Source organism: Myotis daubentonii, chromosome 15 (assembly GCF_963259705.1).
Source record: "Myotis daubentonii chromosome 15, mMyoDau2.1, whole genome shotgun sequence".
NCBI lineage: Eukaryota > Metazoa > Chordata > Mammalia > Chiroptera > Vespertilionidae > Myotis > Myotis daubentonii.
Genome location: NC_081854.1, coordinates 40,486,475 through 40,505,275, shown reverse-complemented (window position 1 = coordinate 40,505,275; position 18,801 = coordinate 40,486,475). Strand labels below are relative to the sequence as shown.

Below are 18,801 nucleotides of genomic sequence, written 5' to 3'. Positions count from 1 at the left end.
TCCGGCAGCCGGAAGTCCCGCCTGTCGTGTAGTCACCGCCGCCGCCGCCGCTGTCGTTGTTGTTGTGGTTGGTGCTCTGAGCTCCGCGGCTCCGAGAGCCGGCTGCGTCCCTTCCCCGCCGCCGCCATGAAGTGGATGTTTAAGGAGGACCACTCGCTGGGTAAGAATCCGGACACTGGCCGGGCCGTGGGGGCCGGCGCGGCGGGTGGGCCCCCTCCCCCACTCGGGCCGCCCTGGGCTGGGCCGGGCAGGGCGGTTGCAGCTCTTTGGGCTGGCGTCTCCGAGGTCCCGGTCCCCCGATCGGCCCACAGACCCCGTGCCGCCTTCGGGAGGACCTCTCGGAATCAGGAGACCGAGGCCTCGGGCACGCCGGAACCAGGGCCCAGGGCGTGCGTAGGTCGCGGGGGAGGAAGGTTGGGGGCCTGGGGACCGGCAGGCAGGCGCGACAGTCATCCTGGTGTTTCTCCCCCAGAACACAGATGCGTGGAATCCGCGAAGATCCGAGCGAAATATCCCGACCGGGTTCCGGTGAGTGGACTCCCCGCCCCTTCACCTCACTGTCACCTCTGTCTTCTAGGACTCGTGATGGGGCCCGAACCATTTAAGAGTTGACAACTTGAGGTTCCAGCCCCGGTTACAGTAGCCGACTGGACAGACGGGGTTGGGGGTCATCCGAGACCTGGACTTGAGGGGCTGGGGCTGGCGCTGTTTAGGGTGCTTCAGTGCTGAATCTCCCGATCTAGGCCAGTGAGCTGCCTGCAGTCTCTGGGCTCCCTGGCCAATTATATAAGGAACGATATTCTAGGACAGGGCAACAGGTCACTGCCACTTTGGGGAACGGTGGTGGAGGGAGCCTGTCACTTTGGTCTTGGAAGTGGTACTTTAGTCTCAGGACGACAGTCTCATCTTTAACTTTGAGCCCCCATGTTTACCTGACTAATAGCTTCCTTTTCTCACCCCCGCCCTGTCATCCTTTCCTGACCAAAAAAAAATTCTGAGAAGCCGCTGAAAACGCCTTCTCCCTTGGTTTTCCCTTCATCTATAATAAATATGATGCTATATGTCTTCCATCGTAGGGGAGATGGTTTCTGCAATCCCTATTGATTTTTGAAGGACAGCAGGCTGTTATTGTAGCTCATTGCTTGTGGTCCCTTCCTTAGGAGATGGGGCAGGAGGGACATATTTGAAACCCAGTTCAGAGAAAAGCAACAGGCCGCATGAACAGCGTGGTTCCTGGCTGGCTGGGATTGCCAATCGTTCCCATTAGTCCATCCTTTTTCATTTCCTGTGTTCCTGGGATCTTGATTCCCCTGCAGTGTGAAGGCAGATCCATACTGGGGTGCTGGAATAATAGGCTGTAAATGAAACTCCCACCAGATATTCTTGGGTCTGCCCAGACAACACGTTGAAAAGCTTTGTATTAAAAGCTGTACTCTTATGCAGAGATCAGAGATGAGAAATGTAATAATCGACCACAGAAGCACTTACTGTTCCCTTCTAACATATTTATATCGGTTTTTAACCTCCACTATGTGTGGTTTATTAAGCCAGGGGCATATTTCTTTATGTGATGCAGTTCCCCACCCACCTCCTTGCCCACACACTATTATTCATGAGCTCGCTGACAATGCAAGGCCAGAGCCTCACATGATAAATCCAGGCCTGACCTCTCTTTGCTTTCCCAGGTGATCGTGGAAAAAGTCTCAGGCTCTCAGATTGTTGACATTGACAAACGGAAGTATCTGGTTCCATCTGACATCACCGTGGCTCAGTTCATGTGGATCATCAGGAAAAGGATCCAGCTTCCTTCTGAAAAGGCAATCTTCCTGTTTGTGGATAAGACAGTCCCACAGTCCAGGTAAGGGATGTTTACTGGTATTGGCCATCTGCTTGGCTGCTTACAGAACTCAAAAATTTTGGAGGTCTGAAAACTCTTAGATGTCCTAACTAGAAATCTGGATTTTTGTACTTCCTGATATCAGTAGCTCAAGAAAAATATGGGCTGCAATACATGAGAGTGCACTTTAGGTTAAGAAAATAGAACAAGACCTGGACTTTTAAAAAAATTATTAATATATTTTATTGATTTTTTACAGAGAGGAAGGGAGAGGGAGAGGGAAAGAGACTTAGAAACATCGATGAGAGAGAAACATCAATCAGCTGCCTCCTGCACACTCCCTACTGGGGATGTGCCCGCAACCAAGGTACATGCCCCTGACCGGAATCGAACCCGGAACCCCTCAGTCCGCAGGCTGATGCTCCATCCACTGAGCCAAACCGGCCAGGGCTGGACTTTTTTTTTAATGAAGAAATTTAGTCTCAACCCCCAAGAATCCTCTAAAACAGCTGAGGACTCTTAGGCTTAAGTCACCAGCAGAACTGAAGCCTGAAATAATTTTCTCCAAATGGTTCATGAAATAAGTCCTGTCATTCTCCACCAGAAGCTTGGCCTTGCTGAGGCTCAGCTTTAGTTAATCGCCCTGCGTGCTTGCTCCACGTTCAGTCAACTCTGCAACTGTGAGAGTCTCTCGCTGCACCTGATCTTTAATTCGCTAAAATGGCTGCCGTCCAGCAAAGGGCTCTGAGGTCTCTCTACAGATAAGCCTCCCTTAGTGCACCTGTTCTCGCTGTCAGAGTCTGCCTGTGGATAGGGGAAAATGGACTGGCTCAGTCTAAGTCCCTGGTCAGTCCTTTCTTGTTACTGATTGAATACTTCTAGGCCCGGTGCCAGATGCTGGCCCCTGTCTCCTGAGTGTGAGTTCCTGGCTGCATCTCATCTTTGTGACCCAAACTAAGTTTAATTTGTTGCGCTCCCCCTCTCCCCCTTCTAAAGTAGTACTTGTAGAAGCTAAGGCTTTCAGAAGCCCTGGGACCTAGCCCAGTGTGGCCAAAAAAATATATTCCTTTTGAAAATCCTTGAAAGCTCTAGAAGAGGCCTAGGCCATATTCTAATCCTCTTCCCACAAAAGGTAAAAAGCTCTATTTTTTTGTCTTAAAAACCAAAAAGCAGAAATGCTATGTTTTGGTCTAATTTGCTCTTTCCTAATCTCCATCACCTCCCCTTCCTGGTGTTATGCAGAGAAGCAGGATAGGGAAGAAATGGAAGGTTCTTCCCTAAGGTTTGTCAACATAAGAAATGCCCAAACATGTAGAGAATTTTTGTAAGTTTATTTGAGCCCAAACAGATGACACAGTTGTTGGGAAACAAGATCACAAATCCTTGGGAGAGTGACAGTTTTTCGTTTCTTTTATGCATTTGAAATTAAGGAAGTCACATAATGAAGATTACATGCAGGTAGGAGAAAGCAAGGTGCGGATTGGATTACAGGATAGTTAAGATTTTGTGCTTTCTTGAGAATGGGGTTACACTTATTTCAAAGGTATATTAACCTAGATGCACAAGAACAATGGGACAGGGTTTGCTTAAGGCAAAGATGAATCTTTAACTAAAAAAGTTATATGCTTGGGATGTGACTAGCCATCATGACCTGCTCGTTAACAATTTATGATCAGACGTGGCCTGTGTGCCTCGGTTGAATGTTGTCTCATGCATCTAGAACAGGGGTGGGCAAACTTTTTGACTCAAGGGCCACAATGGGTTCTGAAACTGGACCGGAGGGCCGGAACAAAAGCATGGATGGAGTGTTTGTGTGAACTAATATAAATTCAAAGTAAACATCATTACATAAAAGGGTACGGTCTTTTTTTTTTTTTTTTTTTAGTTTTATTCATTTCAAACGGGCCGGATCTGGCCCGGGGGCCGTAGTTTGCCCACGGCTGATCTAGAGGTTTCTGGTTCAATTCCTGGTCAGGGCACATCCCTCGGTTGTGGGTTCAATCCCCAGTAGGGGGCGTGCAGGATACAGTCAATGGATGTTTCTCTCTCATTGATGTTTCTCCCTCTCCCTTCCTCTCTCTCTAAAAGAAATAAAACCACATTTAAAAAAAAAAAGTGTGATCAGTCCTGATCGGTTTGGCTCAGTGGATAGAGCCTCGGGCCGTGGACTGAAGGGTCCTGGGTTCCATTCCTGGTCAGGGTGCATGCCTGGGTTGCGGACTCGAACCCCAGTAGGGGGCGTGCAGGAGGCATCTGATCGATGTTTCTCATCAATGTTTCTAACTATCCCTCTCCCTCTCTGTAAAAAATCAATAAAAATATATATATTTTAAAAAGTGTGATCAGATCATCCTGTGAGGTTACTTTCCATAGAATCTCTTTTTCATCCACAGGCCTATGTCCTGCCTTCTGGGTGCTGTTGGTCTGCTATAGCTGTTGCTCAGGGAGCTGTGGTTTTGCCAGGGGTGTCAAGCCAGAGTTGGACTCTTCTAGCCTTCCTTCTTAGGCCTCTGGGCAGTGTGGAGCTGGGCCCACTGTTCACCAGGGGAGGGAGCCCCACCCATGTGTGGTCACTCGGCTTCCCTAAGGTGGTAGGGAAGGTAAATCTTCATTCGTATTACCTGCAACTTCTGCAAGCCTTTGAGACTGTTTCTTCCTTCCTGGAGGTGGCTTCTTAGTGGGAGGAAGTAGGTCACTGTTACCTATGGCATTGGGTTTATTTCCTTGAATTCTGATCCTCTGATATTTAAAAGGAAATGAAGCAGGCTTCCGAGGCCAGTAAGATTACTCCACGTTAATCTCACAATTAAAATGGCTGCAAATTTTTAGCAATTACTCCCCCTCCCCCCCATTGTCCCTGAGATATAAATAGAATTAGAAATGAAAAGTGATTCTTAGGCAAGCAGAGGCTGCTTCAGAGCCATTTTCTCTCCAATTCTCATTTGCCTTTCCAACCTGGTAAGACTCTACCCTAAAGCAGATTTATACTAGTGATCCAAGTCAGGATTTGAGTCACTAATGAGGGCCCCTTTGCCCATGCCCCTAGTGCCTTTGCCCCACTTAATGACTTCTTGCTCCACACTTAAAGCAGCAGGGATTTGTTTGTTTGGGGGAGGGGGGTTATTCTTAAAAACACATTTGTTTACAAACAAGTGACATCATGGGGCTTTATGCAGATGCTAATCACCTAATAGCACAAACAAAATTGCCTCAGGGTTGCCCTCCTAAAGCTGGTGTGTGAGTCAACTTCTCTCTCTCCTTACCCAAGGCAGGTTAGCAACCTTTTTCTCAGCTCTTTCCAGACTCCTCAGGGAAGCCCAGAGCCTCTCTTAACTTGTAGCCAGTGTTTGCTGCTTCATAGATGCTGGGGAAATGAGTCAAGAAAGGATGAATCCAACCCTACAGAGCCCTCCCCCATCCAGCAAGGTCTGCACTAGGATCACTTATGCTGAGGCTGAGCGATAGTGACTTCCATTATACCTGCCTTGGAGCAGGACTTTGGCAGTGTTCTGAACACAGGCGATCACCATATAGAATGTTGTGATTATTGTTTACAGTGGTTAGTATTAAACTAGAAGCCCGCACTGGTGGGGTCCCTCGGCCTGGCCAGTGATGGGGCCAATGGTGGTGGTGGTGGGGGGGCGGCTGGCCTGGGGGAGGGACCGCAGGAAGTTGGCTGTGGGAGCACACTGAACACCAGGGGGCAACTCCTGCATTGAGCATCTGCCCCCTGGTGGTCAGTGTGCATCATAGCAATCACTTGACTGGTCATTTGGTCGCTTAGGCTTTTATATATATAGATGTTGATTCTGGAAATAGACACAGGCAAGTCCCTAAGAGTTTTACTTCCTAAATTCTTTCTGAGTTCTGTTTTTTAAAAAGGGGGATCACAACTGCCTTCTCACATTTAATATTGGAAAGTTGAGTTCTCTACCTAGGTGCCTGCATCCAGGATCAGGCTAAAAACCAAAAGAGAACTATGGGTTGGTACAGATAGGACCTGAGAAAGCATGTCAGTGTACAGATTCTCAGTTGTGGCATTGTAGGGGAACCCTGACCTGGCAGTGGTGCCTACCTTTTGGCCTTTTGTTTAGAACACAGATAAGAGTTTTGTTCATCTATGTTTTAAATAGGAACAGGAGTATATTATTAAATAAAATATCTCTAAGATGTGATAATTTGGAAATATTACATTGGTAAGCCTGTACTGTTTAAGATTAATCGTGTTGAGTTGGTTCTAGATCTTAAAAGAGGTACTAAGGCCTTAGCTGGTTTGGTTCAGTGGATAGAGTGTCAGTCTTCAGACTGAAGGGTCCCGGGTTCAATTCTGGTCAAGGACACATGCCTGGGTTTTGAGCTCAATCCCCAGTGGAGGGCGTGCAGGAGGCAGTTGATCAATGATTCTCTCTCATCACAGATGTTTCTATCTCGCTTCCTCTCCCTTCATCTCTAAAATCAAAAAAATATTTTTTTAAAAAAGAGGTACTAAGTAAAAGGAAGTTGTGTTGTTGTATAGTCCATTCAAATTTTATTTAGAAATGTGCTTAAATCAAGCACTTTTGATCATTTCTGGGTAAATAACTCTTCAATAATGGGGTTTATTTCAGCCACTGAACAAGGCTTATTTATATGAGAGAAAAATCTGATAAAAGGAATAAGCAGAAATTAACTTTTATGTTTCAGAATTTTTATGTTTGGGGAACTCTCAGGGTCATATTAACTTTGACTTTGAGGTCAGTGTCTTTCCAGGATCCACAGCAGTAGCCATTGTCCTCCCACCTCACCCCATCTCTCTATACCCCTGCTGGAAAAGAGATAAATCCAGGTCCAATGGAAGCATGTGTGCTTTGAAGCAGATGGGTGGCCAGGTGTGCCTATCAGTTAGCTAATTCTTGAGTCAGGCTAGATCTCACAGTATACATGACCTTGGTTGGTGGACAAGGGGGGTTCTGTAGGGAAAGGGCATCCACACAATTCTAGGTCAACCTCCTGATTTATAAGCTGTTGAATAGTTTAAAGCTAAACTATTTATATAGTTTATTTAAATAGTTTAAAGCAGCGTGGCCATTCCTGGATATGGATTCTTCTAAAAGGCTATTGGTTAGTTTGTTTGGATCTGTGACCCTGAATGGAGCAGTGGGAGACAAGGTTTTAGGGGATAATTTAGGTTCATTCCATTCAGTACTTCAGGGTCCCACCACACCTTAGATTGGCTCCATGTCTTGGGTCTGCCAATTGGTTTTTCCAGTCTTTCCGCATCAGACTCCGAGCTTGGAAGGTGGCAGTCCCCCTTGTCCTCAGCAGCATCCTTCTCGGAGGAAAGCAGGTAATACTTGATAGACTGTAAGCCACCTTTGGGTGTCTTCTGCAACCAGTAGCTTGGGCAGGAAGCCTTGGCTTTGTAGTGCTGTTTGTGAATTGTCAGGCCATCCAGCAAGCCTGTGCAGTTTAGCCAGACACGCACATCAGAGCTGCCTCTGTGCTTCAGGATCCCCAGGCGCTCCAGCAGTGGGCTGCTCAATGCCGTGTCATGGCCTCTGCGAGTTCTTAGAGGGAAGTTCATCTTGGAGGCTCATGGAACTGGTCTTAACTGACACAGCGGCCTTCTGCAATAGGCTGCCTGCTGACTAGGGTCACGTTTTGCATCTTGCACTTCCATTTGACTATTCTTTTAATGGGACATAAAAACATTTTTTAAGAAACTAGATTTGCGGCCCAGTTCTTTTTGGCTCCAGGCCAAGTTACTCTGACTGTGTGTGGCCTGGTACTACACGTCTGTTTACAAATCATACTGTACAGATATGGCAGTCTTCTTTCATGGTACCCAGAGAAGCCTCGAAATAAGGCATTCAGTCACAGGCTGCTGAATGGAGGGTTTAGCTCCTAGCATTGAGCATTGTCAGTTTTCAAGTTCCTACCCAATGGGTACCCTGAGTGTAAGGATACAGTGATACATTGCTACTGCAACTAAATAAAGTTTCCACACAAGGCTACGTGACAGAATAGGAGAACAGTGAGAGGGCTCTTAAAGTCATTATGCATAGCCATCTCCTTGTCAAATTACAGGATCTGCAGGAGAGACCGCTAAGACCTGGCTACTCAGTGTGTGATGCAGAGGCTGGCTGCAGTAGCCTTACCTGGGAACTTGTTAGAAATACAGAGTCACAAGGCCTCACCCTGACCTGGTGATTTTGTATGCATGTTTGTGTGAGAAGCACTGTGTTAAGGAAGACCTCTGTAGAAGGTACAGGGATGCTGACATTGGGGCATTGGATCTAGCTGTGTATCCACTTGGAGGCAGCAAAGCTTGGTGGTAAGAATGTCTCCTGGCTTTATGACCTGGGGTAAATTATTTAACCTCTCCGCCTCACTTTTATCTATGAACTATGGATTAGGATATTACCTGCCTCATAAGGTTGTTGAGAGGATAGAGTTAATGCATGTAACATACTTAGAATAGTGCTTGGCACGGGTTTGCTTTTATAGGTAGGATTTTTATGATTAGCCTCTGTAACTGCTAGGGCACTGCTTAAGCAAATTAAAAAAAACACATTTCACTTAAAAGACAATGGAATCTAAAGACAGAAAGCCCCATGATTATCCCCATCTCAGAGTCTCAGAGCCTGCCTTAGACAATAGTGGTTCCAGTATGTCAGACAGCACACACAGAGTAAGAGCAGAACTTAGTCTGTCAGATGGAAGCAAACAACACAGACACCAAGGGGTGGCTGCCTTTGAATTCCACACAATGTCTGTTACCTCTGTGTCTAAACACTGTGGTAATAGTAGTGGGGAGATGGTAGGGACAGGTCTCATCAAGGTCATCCTGGACACTTGGACCAAATGGGGCAAAGGGAATTGTGGCAATAGCTGTAGCTGTTTTCCCCTCAGCCTTATTCCGAGAAATCTCAGAGAAATCTCTTTGAGGGCATTCCCAACCACCAGGGTAAAAGTCTTGAGAGACTCAGCTACTTGTTCAACACCTTTGCTAGTTGCTGGCTCCTTGCTTTACTTCCTGCCGTGTCACTTGGCTTCCTGATCACATGGCTCTTCAAGATAAGCATCTCAAAAAGAGAAGAAAAAAAGGACAAACAGCTATCTCCTTTTGGCACAGGGACTGGTTCTCAACCTTGGATGCACATGGAATCATCGTTGGCATTTTAAAACATGCTGATGTACCGATGCCTGGGTCCTACACCTCCAGCGGTTCAGATATAATTGACCTGGGTGGGGCTTATGTGTGGAGATGTTTTTAAAGCTCCCCATTGTTTCTGATGTGCAGCCAAGGTTGAGACCCACCACTCCAGATGTTCTCGTGAGCAGGGGTTCCTCCCTCTATCCACTGTTCCCCAAGTCCTCACATGTTCCAGGGCAGTATTGTCAATAGGAATGGCATGAGAACTACATTTGTAATTTTCAATTTTCTAATAGTCACATTAAGAAGGAAAAAGAGCCGAAACCGGTTTGGCTCAGTGAATAGAGCGTCGGCCTGTGGACTGAGAGGTCCCAGGTTCGATTCCGGTCAAGGGCATGCACCTCGATTGCGGGCACATCCCCGGTGGGAGATGTGCGGGAGGCAGCTGATCGATGTTTCTCTCTCATCGATGTTTCTAACTCTCTGTCTCTCTCCCTTCCTCTCTGTAAAAAATCAATAAAATATATTTTAAAAAAAAGAAAAAGAAACATGTGACATTAATATTAATAATATATTTTATTTTTCCAGTATATACATAATATCATCATTTCAACATGTAACCAAAATTGAGATACTTTACATCCTTTTTTTTCTTCATACTAAGTCTTTGAAATCTTGTGTATATTTTATACTTACAGCACATCCCAATTCAAAGGGATCTTTGGATTGATTTTAGAGAGAGGGGTAGGGGGGTGGGAAAGAGAAAGAAAGGCATCAATTTGTTGTTCCATTTATTTATGTATTCATTTGTAGATTCTTGTATGTGCCCTGATTGGGAATTGAACCTGCAATCTTGGCATATTGGGATAGCGCTCTTAACCAACCGAGCTACCCGGTCAGGGCAGCATATTCCAATTCAGATGAGCCACATTTCAAATGCTAAATGTAGTTAGTGACTACTGTATTGGACAGTAAAAGTATATGACATTTTTGTCATAGCAGAAATTTCTAGCAGACCATGCTGTTCCAGGAAGTCCTTATTTTACAAATTCCAGGTTAAGAGATCCTCAAAAGGAGCACTGTTTCATTGCACAAGAGGCTGATGACAGACCATTTTGTATTCATACTCATCCACCCCCACTTTGTTACTTAATAGTTCTCATCTACCCACACAGCCAAATGGGCTGAGCTTGAAAACAGGTAGGAAGAATAAAAAAGGAAGAAATCTCCCCTTAATAAATGGAGACCATGTCCCTGTTTACATGGAAGTCCCACACAGCCCACCAGGAGCACAGCAGCGGAGTGGGCAGTCATTGCTTCACCAGCTTGAGGCCCTGGACCTCTCATCACCTACCCCAGTGGACCTTGTTTTACTGAATCCTGCATTTAGCATCTATTGTGACCTGGCCAGGCTGGTGACCTCTGATGTCTCCAGCTGGTTCTGGTTGACCTCACCACTCATGGTTGCACTGATGTTTAGCATATTTCTTTGACTCCTGCTCCCAATAGTACAGTCATGTGGCCAGAGCTCACCCAGGGTTCTGGGTGTTACAAGTCTTACCCTGGAGGTGGTAGTGCAGTCCAATTCATGGCTTAGGGAAGGCCAGCTTTCCCACCTACATATTTAGTTTGAGCAGTATCTATTTCTGGAGGGTCCTTAGGAAGGCCAGGCAGGGCTTCTTTGGATTCCAGATACAATCTGAGAGATGTTTGCATTGCATGTGAGGAAAGTAACTTCTCTTTGATGATGCTGACACAAGTCTGTGGAGCACAGGGTTTTTGGTGGAGGAGCTTCCACAAGAATGAACCCACTTGTAATTACAAATTAGAAATCTTCAATAAACGAGCCTGAAGCAGAAGTAAGCTCCATGTACTCTTCCTTTCCTTGGTCCTCCAGCCATACAGGGATGGGCTTTATAGGCTCTTAATTTCGCTTGTTTTTTCCCCTTGCCCTTGGCATTCAGAAAGCATTCTAAATGTATACGTATTTACCAGAACTAACCAGCCAGCCCCACTTAAGGAGCTAGATAGAGCTGGCCTCTGAAGGATTTACTTTGTGTAAAGGTGAGTGCAAATAGCTTTGCCTTGGAGCAGGAGAATGGAGAATTGATTCTAGTCTTGTGATTCCCAAAGGCCTAATTTACCTTAATCTTTTGTGGCTCCATTTACCTTCTTTACAACAGGAATGTAGCATTAATGATACCTGAATTTCTTTTTAACCATCTACCACCAAAGTTGTGGGAGAGAGTAGCTAGTTTAAGTATTAAGTTCCTTATCCATAAGTAATCTTTCTCCCAACACTTAGACTTAGTAATCAAACCCAATTTTTAATGTTGTTTTTCTTTTTAAAAACTTTATTTCAAGATAACTATGTTTACAGAAATACAGTTATATTGGTTAAGAGAATGAAGATTAGCCCTAGCTGGTTTGGTTCAGTGGATAGAGCATCGATCGGCCTGCGGACTGAAGGGTCCTGGGTTCAATTCCGGCCAAGGGCACATGCCTGAGTTAAGGGCTCGATCCCCAGTAGGGGGCATGCAGGAGGCAACTGATCAATGATTCTCTCTCATCATTGATATTTCTATCTCTCTCTTCCTCTCCCTTCCTCTCTGAAATAAATAAAGAAATATATTAAAGCCCTGGCGGGTTTGGCTCAGTGGATAGAGCGTCGGCCTGCGGACTGAAGGGTCCTGGGTTTGATTCTGGTCAAGGGCACACACACAAAAAAAGGAATATATTTTTAAAAAAAGAGAGAGAGAGAATGCAGTTTAACTTATTTTACATGATTTGGACCACAAATTTGGTACATGGTTTAAGCATAAAAAAAAAAAGGGGGATTTAGGCCCTCGTTGGTTTGGCTCAGTGGATAGAGTGTTGGCCTGTGGACCGAAGGGTCCCATGTTCGATTCCCATCAAGGGCACATGCCCAGGTTGTAGGCTCGATCCCCAGTAGGAGGCTGCCGATCAATGATTCTCTGTCATCATTGATGTGTTTCTCTCTCTCTCTCTCTCTCTCCCTTCCTTTCCTTTCTGAAATCAATAAAAAAATATTTTTAAAAAAGGATTTGCAATCTGGTTTATTTTTCTAATATTACAAATGTATATGAAAGATTCTCCATTAAATACTGCTAAAGCAGGCAGCAAGAACCTTGAGAAATTAACCTTTGGTTTGTCTCTAGAAAATAACATGGATTGTACTGTAAAAGTTTATATAAAGTTGGTGCAGCAAAACTGTGTGTAATGTTTTAATGCCCGTTTACAAAGTTCAGTAATTAATGGATGCTGAAAGGGGCGGGGAGAGCCTATGTATACATTTTCAATGTTGTTTTTTGTTTTTCTCTTTCAAGCCTAACTATGGGACAACTTTACGAGAAGGAAAAAGATGAAGATGGATTCTTGTATGTGGCCTACAGTGGAGAGAACACGTTTGGCTTCTGAGGGCCCATGCTGGGCGAGGTGCACTGTACCTGCTTGTGTATCTTGTAAATAGCCGGCCATTTTCAGTTACTATACCAGAACCTCTTCACATAGAACTATTAGTGCATTTGTAACTGGATTGATTTCTTAATATATTGGAAGGTTTTTGTTTCCTTAGACTAGTAAGTTATCATACAGAGTTTTATTTTGAGTTTTTCTTTTTGTGCACTGTCCTCATGGCTATACTCTCCAGAGAACTTGTTCCTCTAGGAATCATATTTAATGAAGATATTTCCATATTGAAGTGAGGTAGGTGGGGTATTAAAGTGAAAGGGAGGGAGACAATGCATTTTATTCTGGACTATATTTGAAGTGTTAGATGGCTAAGTATTAAAAGCATTCAAATTAAATCCTTAGCAATCAGAACACTTGCTTTACTAGATTTTGCCAACTGCCAATCATGTTGGACTGAGCTAATCTGTTCCTCTTTCTGAAACTATTAAGGTAAATAATTAACAATAAAACTTCCTGTTATAAAGGCATTGCAGTGTGACCATGTACTTTATTCACCATCTTTTACATGAGTCAGACAAGTAGCTCTTATACCTGCCAGGCCAGGAGGAGGGTTTGTGGGACCATGGCAGCACAGCTTTGAACAGGAAGCAGTGGCCTGTCATAAGAAGGGACTTAAAAAAAAATATATATATATATATATATATATAATTGATTTCAGAGAGGAAGGGAGAGGAGAGAGGGACAGAAATATCAATGATGAAAGAGGTATTGTTGATTGGCTGCCTCCTACTGGGGATCAAGCCCACAACCCGAGCATGTGCCCTTGACCAGAATTGAACCCAGGACCTTCCAGTCTGCAGTCCAACGCTCTATCCACTGAGCCAAACCAGCTAGGGTGGGACTTTTTTAAGTGGTTAATGTGTTCAGGTGGTTCAGATATCAAGCCTCTATAAAAGGTATACATTGAGAGTTCCCACCACTGTCTACTGCCTATGGGAAACTACTTTTACTGGCTTCTTGTTTCTTTTTAGTATTTATTTTTGGAACTACAATTAAATATGACTATATATCCTTATTTTTTTTTCTTATAGAAAACACATTATATACTTAATGTATATTGCTTTTTTTCATTTAACTATATATCCTGGTGATCTTTCCATATCAGTTCATAGCCTTTCATTCATTTTTACAGCAAATAGTATTGCAATGTGTGGGTATATGATTATTACTTAAGTAGTTCCCTATGAATGGTATTTGGGTTGTTTGCAATCTTTTACTGTTACATACAGTGTTGGAATGATAACTATATTCATATAGCCTTTATATGTACCTGCACTTATTAAGGTGCTGCTCCTTAATCCCTTTTTTCAAAAAAATGAAAATTTAGATTTTTCCTGGTCCATGAGTTTCATGATTTATTAATAGGAAATGCTTGCTTACTTCCTAAATCTTCCTAGACAGATTGTGTTGGAGGCTAGAGCTCTACATAGAACATTCAAGAAAACAGGTATCACCCAGTGATCTAAGAACATGTAGTTAAAATGGCTATCAGATTTCTACCAGGGAAGAAACAAAGGTCTTTAGCTGCTTCTTTACCAGATTATATAAGCAACCCATCAAAGCTCTCTACTGATGTCAGCTTCCCACTTGGGATCAGAAGAAACATGTTTATTATTTTTTATTTGTTTTATACTTGATGAAGCTTTATTTTGGTTTAGTAGAAACATTCTTGTCATAAGCATCCTGTGGTCTTTCCCACACCCGATTCAATAAAATATGTGGGCCTCTTTGCTGGTAGTTTCAAATTAGAAACAGAAACTGACCTTTGAAACAACAACAAAAAAAAACACACAAAAAAGAAACCTCTGAGTGAGCCAGGTGAAGGGGAAGGAACCAATTCTGTTACAAGGAATCTTGTTGGCAGTGACATAATACCCAACAAACTGGCTTAAGCTCTAAAAAGGCAATTTATCATTTCAATTGTCAAGGATGATTCACTGACTTCAGGCATAGCTTGAACCAGAGATCAGATGATGACGTCAAAACTCCATCTCTTGGTTTTGTTTTCCTCTACGTTGACTTCATTCCCAGGCAGATTCCGTCCATGTTATGGCAAAGATGGCCCCATAGGCTTGGCCACTCCAGTAGGAGGAAGAGCATTTCTTCTGAGAACAATGTCAACAGTCCCTGGGAGGATTCTGGACTTGCTTGAATAACTAAACAGCCCCCTGCTTTCGGGGAGGGACTGGTGGGCAGGGAATGGTGCCCTCTTCTTACCCATGTGAACAGAATAGGATTAAACAGACATGGGGGAGGGGATAGCTTTCCGAAGGCCTTTTGATCTGTTTCTGTTTCACAACCACAAACCCACAAATTCAACTGAGAAGAAACAGAGGGAAGAAAACCAAAATGCAAATGTCACTGAAGCTAACTGTTTTTCTTTCAAAAGTGATTTATAGTTAACATTTATTGAGCAATCAACTCTCTCCCTCTTTCTCTCCCTTCCTTTCTCTCCTCCTTTTCTCTCTAAATGAAAAAACAAACAAACCACCCACTTTAAAAAAACCAACATGTCAGAGGTGGCATAACAAATTAGGGGTATGATAAACTAGTCAATGAATACAAATGGTACTGTTACAGTTGGTTACTTATAAAACTTTAGAGGCATTCCCATTAAAAACAGGAACTAAAGTCTGGCCTGTGTGCTCAGTGGTTGAGCATCAACCCAGGAACCAAAAGGTTACTGGTTCGACTCCTGGTTGGAGCACATGCCTGGGTTTTGGGCTCCATCCCCAGTGAGGGGTGTACAGGATACAGCCAATTGATGTTTCTCTTATTGATGTTTCTAGATCTCTCTCTCACTTGCTCTCTTTCTAAAAATTAATAAAAACATTAAAAAAGTAATAAAGATGTTGAAAAGCAAAGCTAACACTTAGAGAAACTAAAGTCTGAAGGATGAAGTTTATGGTATGTGAATTATGTCTCATAAACCTGTTAAAAGTTAATCATTGCTTTTACTGAACACGGTTCTAACATCAAACCAATACAATAAAAGAGGAAAAGTAAGAGAGAAGCATAAAAATCAGAAAGGGAGACTAAATGTGCTTATATGCAGACAGTGATAGTCTACATAGAAAAATCCAAAAGAATCTAAAAAATTAGAACAAAATTCAGCATGGTTGCAGGGTACCAGATCAGTTAAACAAACACTGATGATATTTCTACATACCAGATGTAACCAATTGGGAAAAATAATAAAGATCTCATTTTTTAAAATATATTTTTATTGATTTCAGAGAGGAAGGAAGATGGAGAGAGAGAGAGAGAGAGAGAGAGAGAGAGAGAGAGAAACATCAATGATGAAAGAGAATCATCCATCAGCTGCCTCTTGCACACTCCCCATGGGATTGAGCCCACAGCCAGGGCATGTGCCCTTGACCGGAATCGAACCTGGGACCCTTCAGTCCGCAGGCCAATGCTCTATCCACTGAGCCATACCGGCTAGGGCTCATTACTTTGTTTTTTTTAAAATTGATTTTAGAGACAGAGAAACATCAATTTGTTGTTCCACTTATTTACACATTCATTGGTTAATTCTTGAATGTGCCCTGATGGGATTGAACCTGAAACTTTGGCATATCAGGATGATACTCGAACCAACTGAGCTACCAGTCCAGGGCCATAGGTCTCATTCTTTTTTTTTTTTTAAATATATTTTATTGATTTTTTACAGAGAGGAAGGGAGAGAGATAGAGAGTTAGAAACATCGATGAGAGAGAAACACCGATCAGCTGCCTCCTGCACATCTCCCACCGGGGATGTGCCCGCAACCCAGGTACATGCCCTTGACCGGAATCGAACCCGGGACCTTTCAGTCTGCAGGCCGACGCTCTATCCACTGAGCCAAACCGGTTTCGGCAGGTCTCATTCTTAATAGAAAAATCTATAAGCATGTAGGAAAATATTTAATATAAGACATGCAAGACCTTCATGGAGAAAATAAGACATTGTTTAAGAACATAAAAGAAGACCTAAATGAAAGGATATACTAATATACCACATTCAAGGATGAGAACAACCAATATTGTAAAGAGGCATATTGCCCCCAGATTAATCTGAGTTTAATGCAAGAATCTGATGATGCTAAAATCCATCTAGAAGAGCAAATGGCTAAGAATAACCAAAAAATGTTAAGGCGAGCTGGGGAGACCTGTATTTGCAGTAATTAAGACTGTGCCATATGGCATAAGAGATAAATAAACCAGAGAACAAGACAGAAACAGACACATGTTTAAAATATAATAGTGGGGGCATGAAAATCAAAGGGAAATGAACTAGTTAATCCATGATTTGATTCTACAATCAGTTATATATATGAAAAAATATATATGCCTAAAATAAATTCAAGGTGAATTAAAGATGTAAATGAAGAAAAGCAAAACTTAAAAAAAAAAAAATCTAGAAAGGCATGCCCTCCTGGGGCAAGTCTACTCAAATCTCCTTTTTTTTTTTTAATTGTTTTATTGCTTAAACTATTACAAAGTCAAATCTCCTTTTTGAGTGACTTTTCTTTCTCCTAAACTCTAAGGTTCTCATGAGACTTGCAACCAGGGAGCAATGGCAGTGGCAGCTGGACTGAGGCTAACCGCCTGAACCTGTCTCCAAGGCTCCCTCTACTCTGCCTCTCTAGTGAACTGACAGAGCCCTGTCTTGGCTCATTTCTTTCCCATAATGTTTCTGGAGAGCCCACCTAGGCTCTCTCCTGTTGCTTCTTCTATCCTAAGCTCTTCCTCGTTTCACTGTCCCCAGCTTTAATAAACAAACTCTCAAAATAAAATTTTTAAAAATTAGACTATCTGTGACCTTGGAGTAGGAGAGATTTCTTAGACAAGATACAAAAATATAGAAGATCAAGGAAAAGATTGATATATTTAAGTACATTAAAAATCTTTAACTTTTGAACATAAAAAAGGTACTATAAACAAAATTAATGGAAACCACAGATTGGGTGAAAATGTAACAGATATTAACCAAAAAAGAATTAATATCCAGAATAAATAAAGAACTCTTCCAATTAATAAGACAACCCAAGAGAACAATGGGCAAAAGATAACACAAAAATCTTCACTCAAGGCCACTGTATGTGCTGTACATTGCACCAACTCTACAGTGTGCCTTTCACAAACACTACAACATGAACTGCGCCCCCTAGAGTTGTGCAGTGCACAAACTCTTCACTAAAAGATACAACTTACACTATACAGTTGGTGGCCCTGTGTAAATGCAAAGGAAAATAAACTATGGGATATCATTTCACACTCATCAAATTGGCCAAATTAAAAGTTTCGACATCTAAAATGTCAGGGAGTATGTGAAGCATCTGGAATTCTCAACTGCTGCTGTGAGGGTAAACCAGTACCATCACACTGGAGAGCAGTTTGTCAATATCCAGGTAAGTTGAGATCCAGATAACCCATGTCCTAATTATATCCCTACCCATGTATAAGAGTGATCACTGCAGCTTTGTTTGAATGAGCAAAAAATTGGAAACCAACTGTCCATTAATAGGAGAATGTCCATTAACAGGAGAATGGAGACTCAGTATGCAGCATAGTCATACAAAGGAATACGATACAGTAGTTAAGATGAATGTCCTTACGCTGCATATGTCAACATAAATGAAAAAAAGCAAGATGCAGAAATATATTCAGCATATCATTTCTATAAAGTTTAACGCCATCCAAAACAATTATATGTATTGCTTACAGATGCAAATTTATGTAATAGAACTATAAACCGTGCAATTCAGGATGAAGGTTACCTAATGGAGGGAAGGGAATAGTAGCATGGAGGGGTAAATGTGGGATTTTAAATACAACTATTCATGTTTTACTTCTTTGGAAAGTAAAAACCTGAAGCAAATATAGCAAAATGTTTACTGTTAATTGCGTGGTGGGTGTTAATTTTTTCTATTGTGTCTGAAATATTTCATAACTTTTTATTTTTAAGTTACACAGTGAGAACAGAGATTGGTCCTTCTCAAAAGAGCACACAGTACCTCCATTTCTCATTTCCCTTCTACTGCTCAGCCAAGGAGGCTAGCTTCCACTTCGCTGACCCTGCATTTGCCGAGGTTACAAAAAATAACCTTGTCTGCCAATAGGGGAGCAGGGGATGATAAGGTTCTTTGTTCTTACCTTCCTTGATTCTCTTTCTTTTAATATATTCTATACTTTACTCCCTCCTTACAGCTCTAAGATAGCTTTCTCCTGGTTTTCCCTGGGCCTCTGGTCACATGCTTTCCTCTGCTTCTCCACCTTAGGGTTCAATCCAGAGTCCCCATTTCATTCTATACACATTCTCTCTAGATGATTTTACTCTAATCCATGTCCCCAAA

The 18,801-nt window shown here is 42.7% G+C and overlaps 1 protein-coding gene across 1 annotated transcript; it reads left to right on the top strand.

The window, feature by feature from the left end:
• On the top strand, positions 1-12,931 carry GABARAPL2 (GABA type A receptor associated protein like 2). The gene is made up of 4 exons (XM_059667423.1): positions 1-160; positions 473-528; positions 1,686-1,858; positions 12,320-12,931. The coding sequence occupies exons 1-4, from the start codon at positions 127-129 to the stop codon at positions 12,408-12,410; spliced, it is 354 nt and encodes a 117-aa protein (XP_059523406.1). The 5' UTR covers positions 1-126; the 3' UTR covers positions 12,411-12,931.
• The last annotated feature ends 5,870 nt before the right edge of the window (positions 12,932-18,801 follow it).

What these genes read in the sequence shown, in the direction of transcription:
- GABARAPL2 (XM_059667423.1), top strand. Translation starts at nt 127, where the DNA reads ATGAAGTGGATGTTTAAGGAGGACCACTCGCTGG. An exon ending in TAAGGAGGACCACTCGCTGG is followed by an intron (nt 161 to 472) that starts GTAAGAATCCGG and finishes TTTCTCCCCCAG; the next exon opens with AACACAGATGCGTGGAATCC. An exon ending in AATATCCCGACCGGGTTCCG is followed by an intron (nt 529 to 1,685) that starts GTGAGTGGACTC and finishes TTGCTTTCCCAG; the next exon opens with GTGATCGTGGAAAAAGTCTC.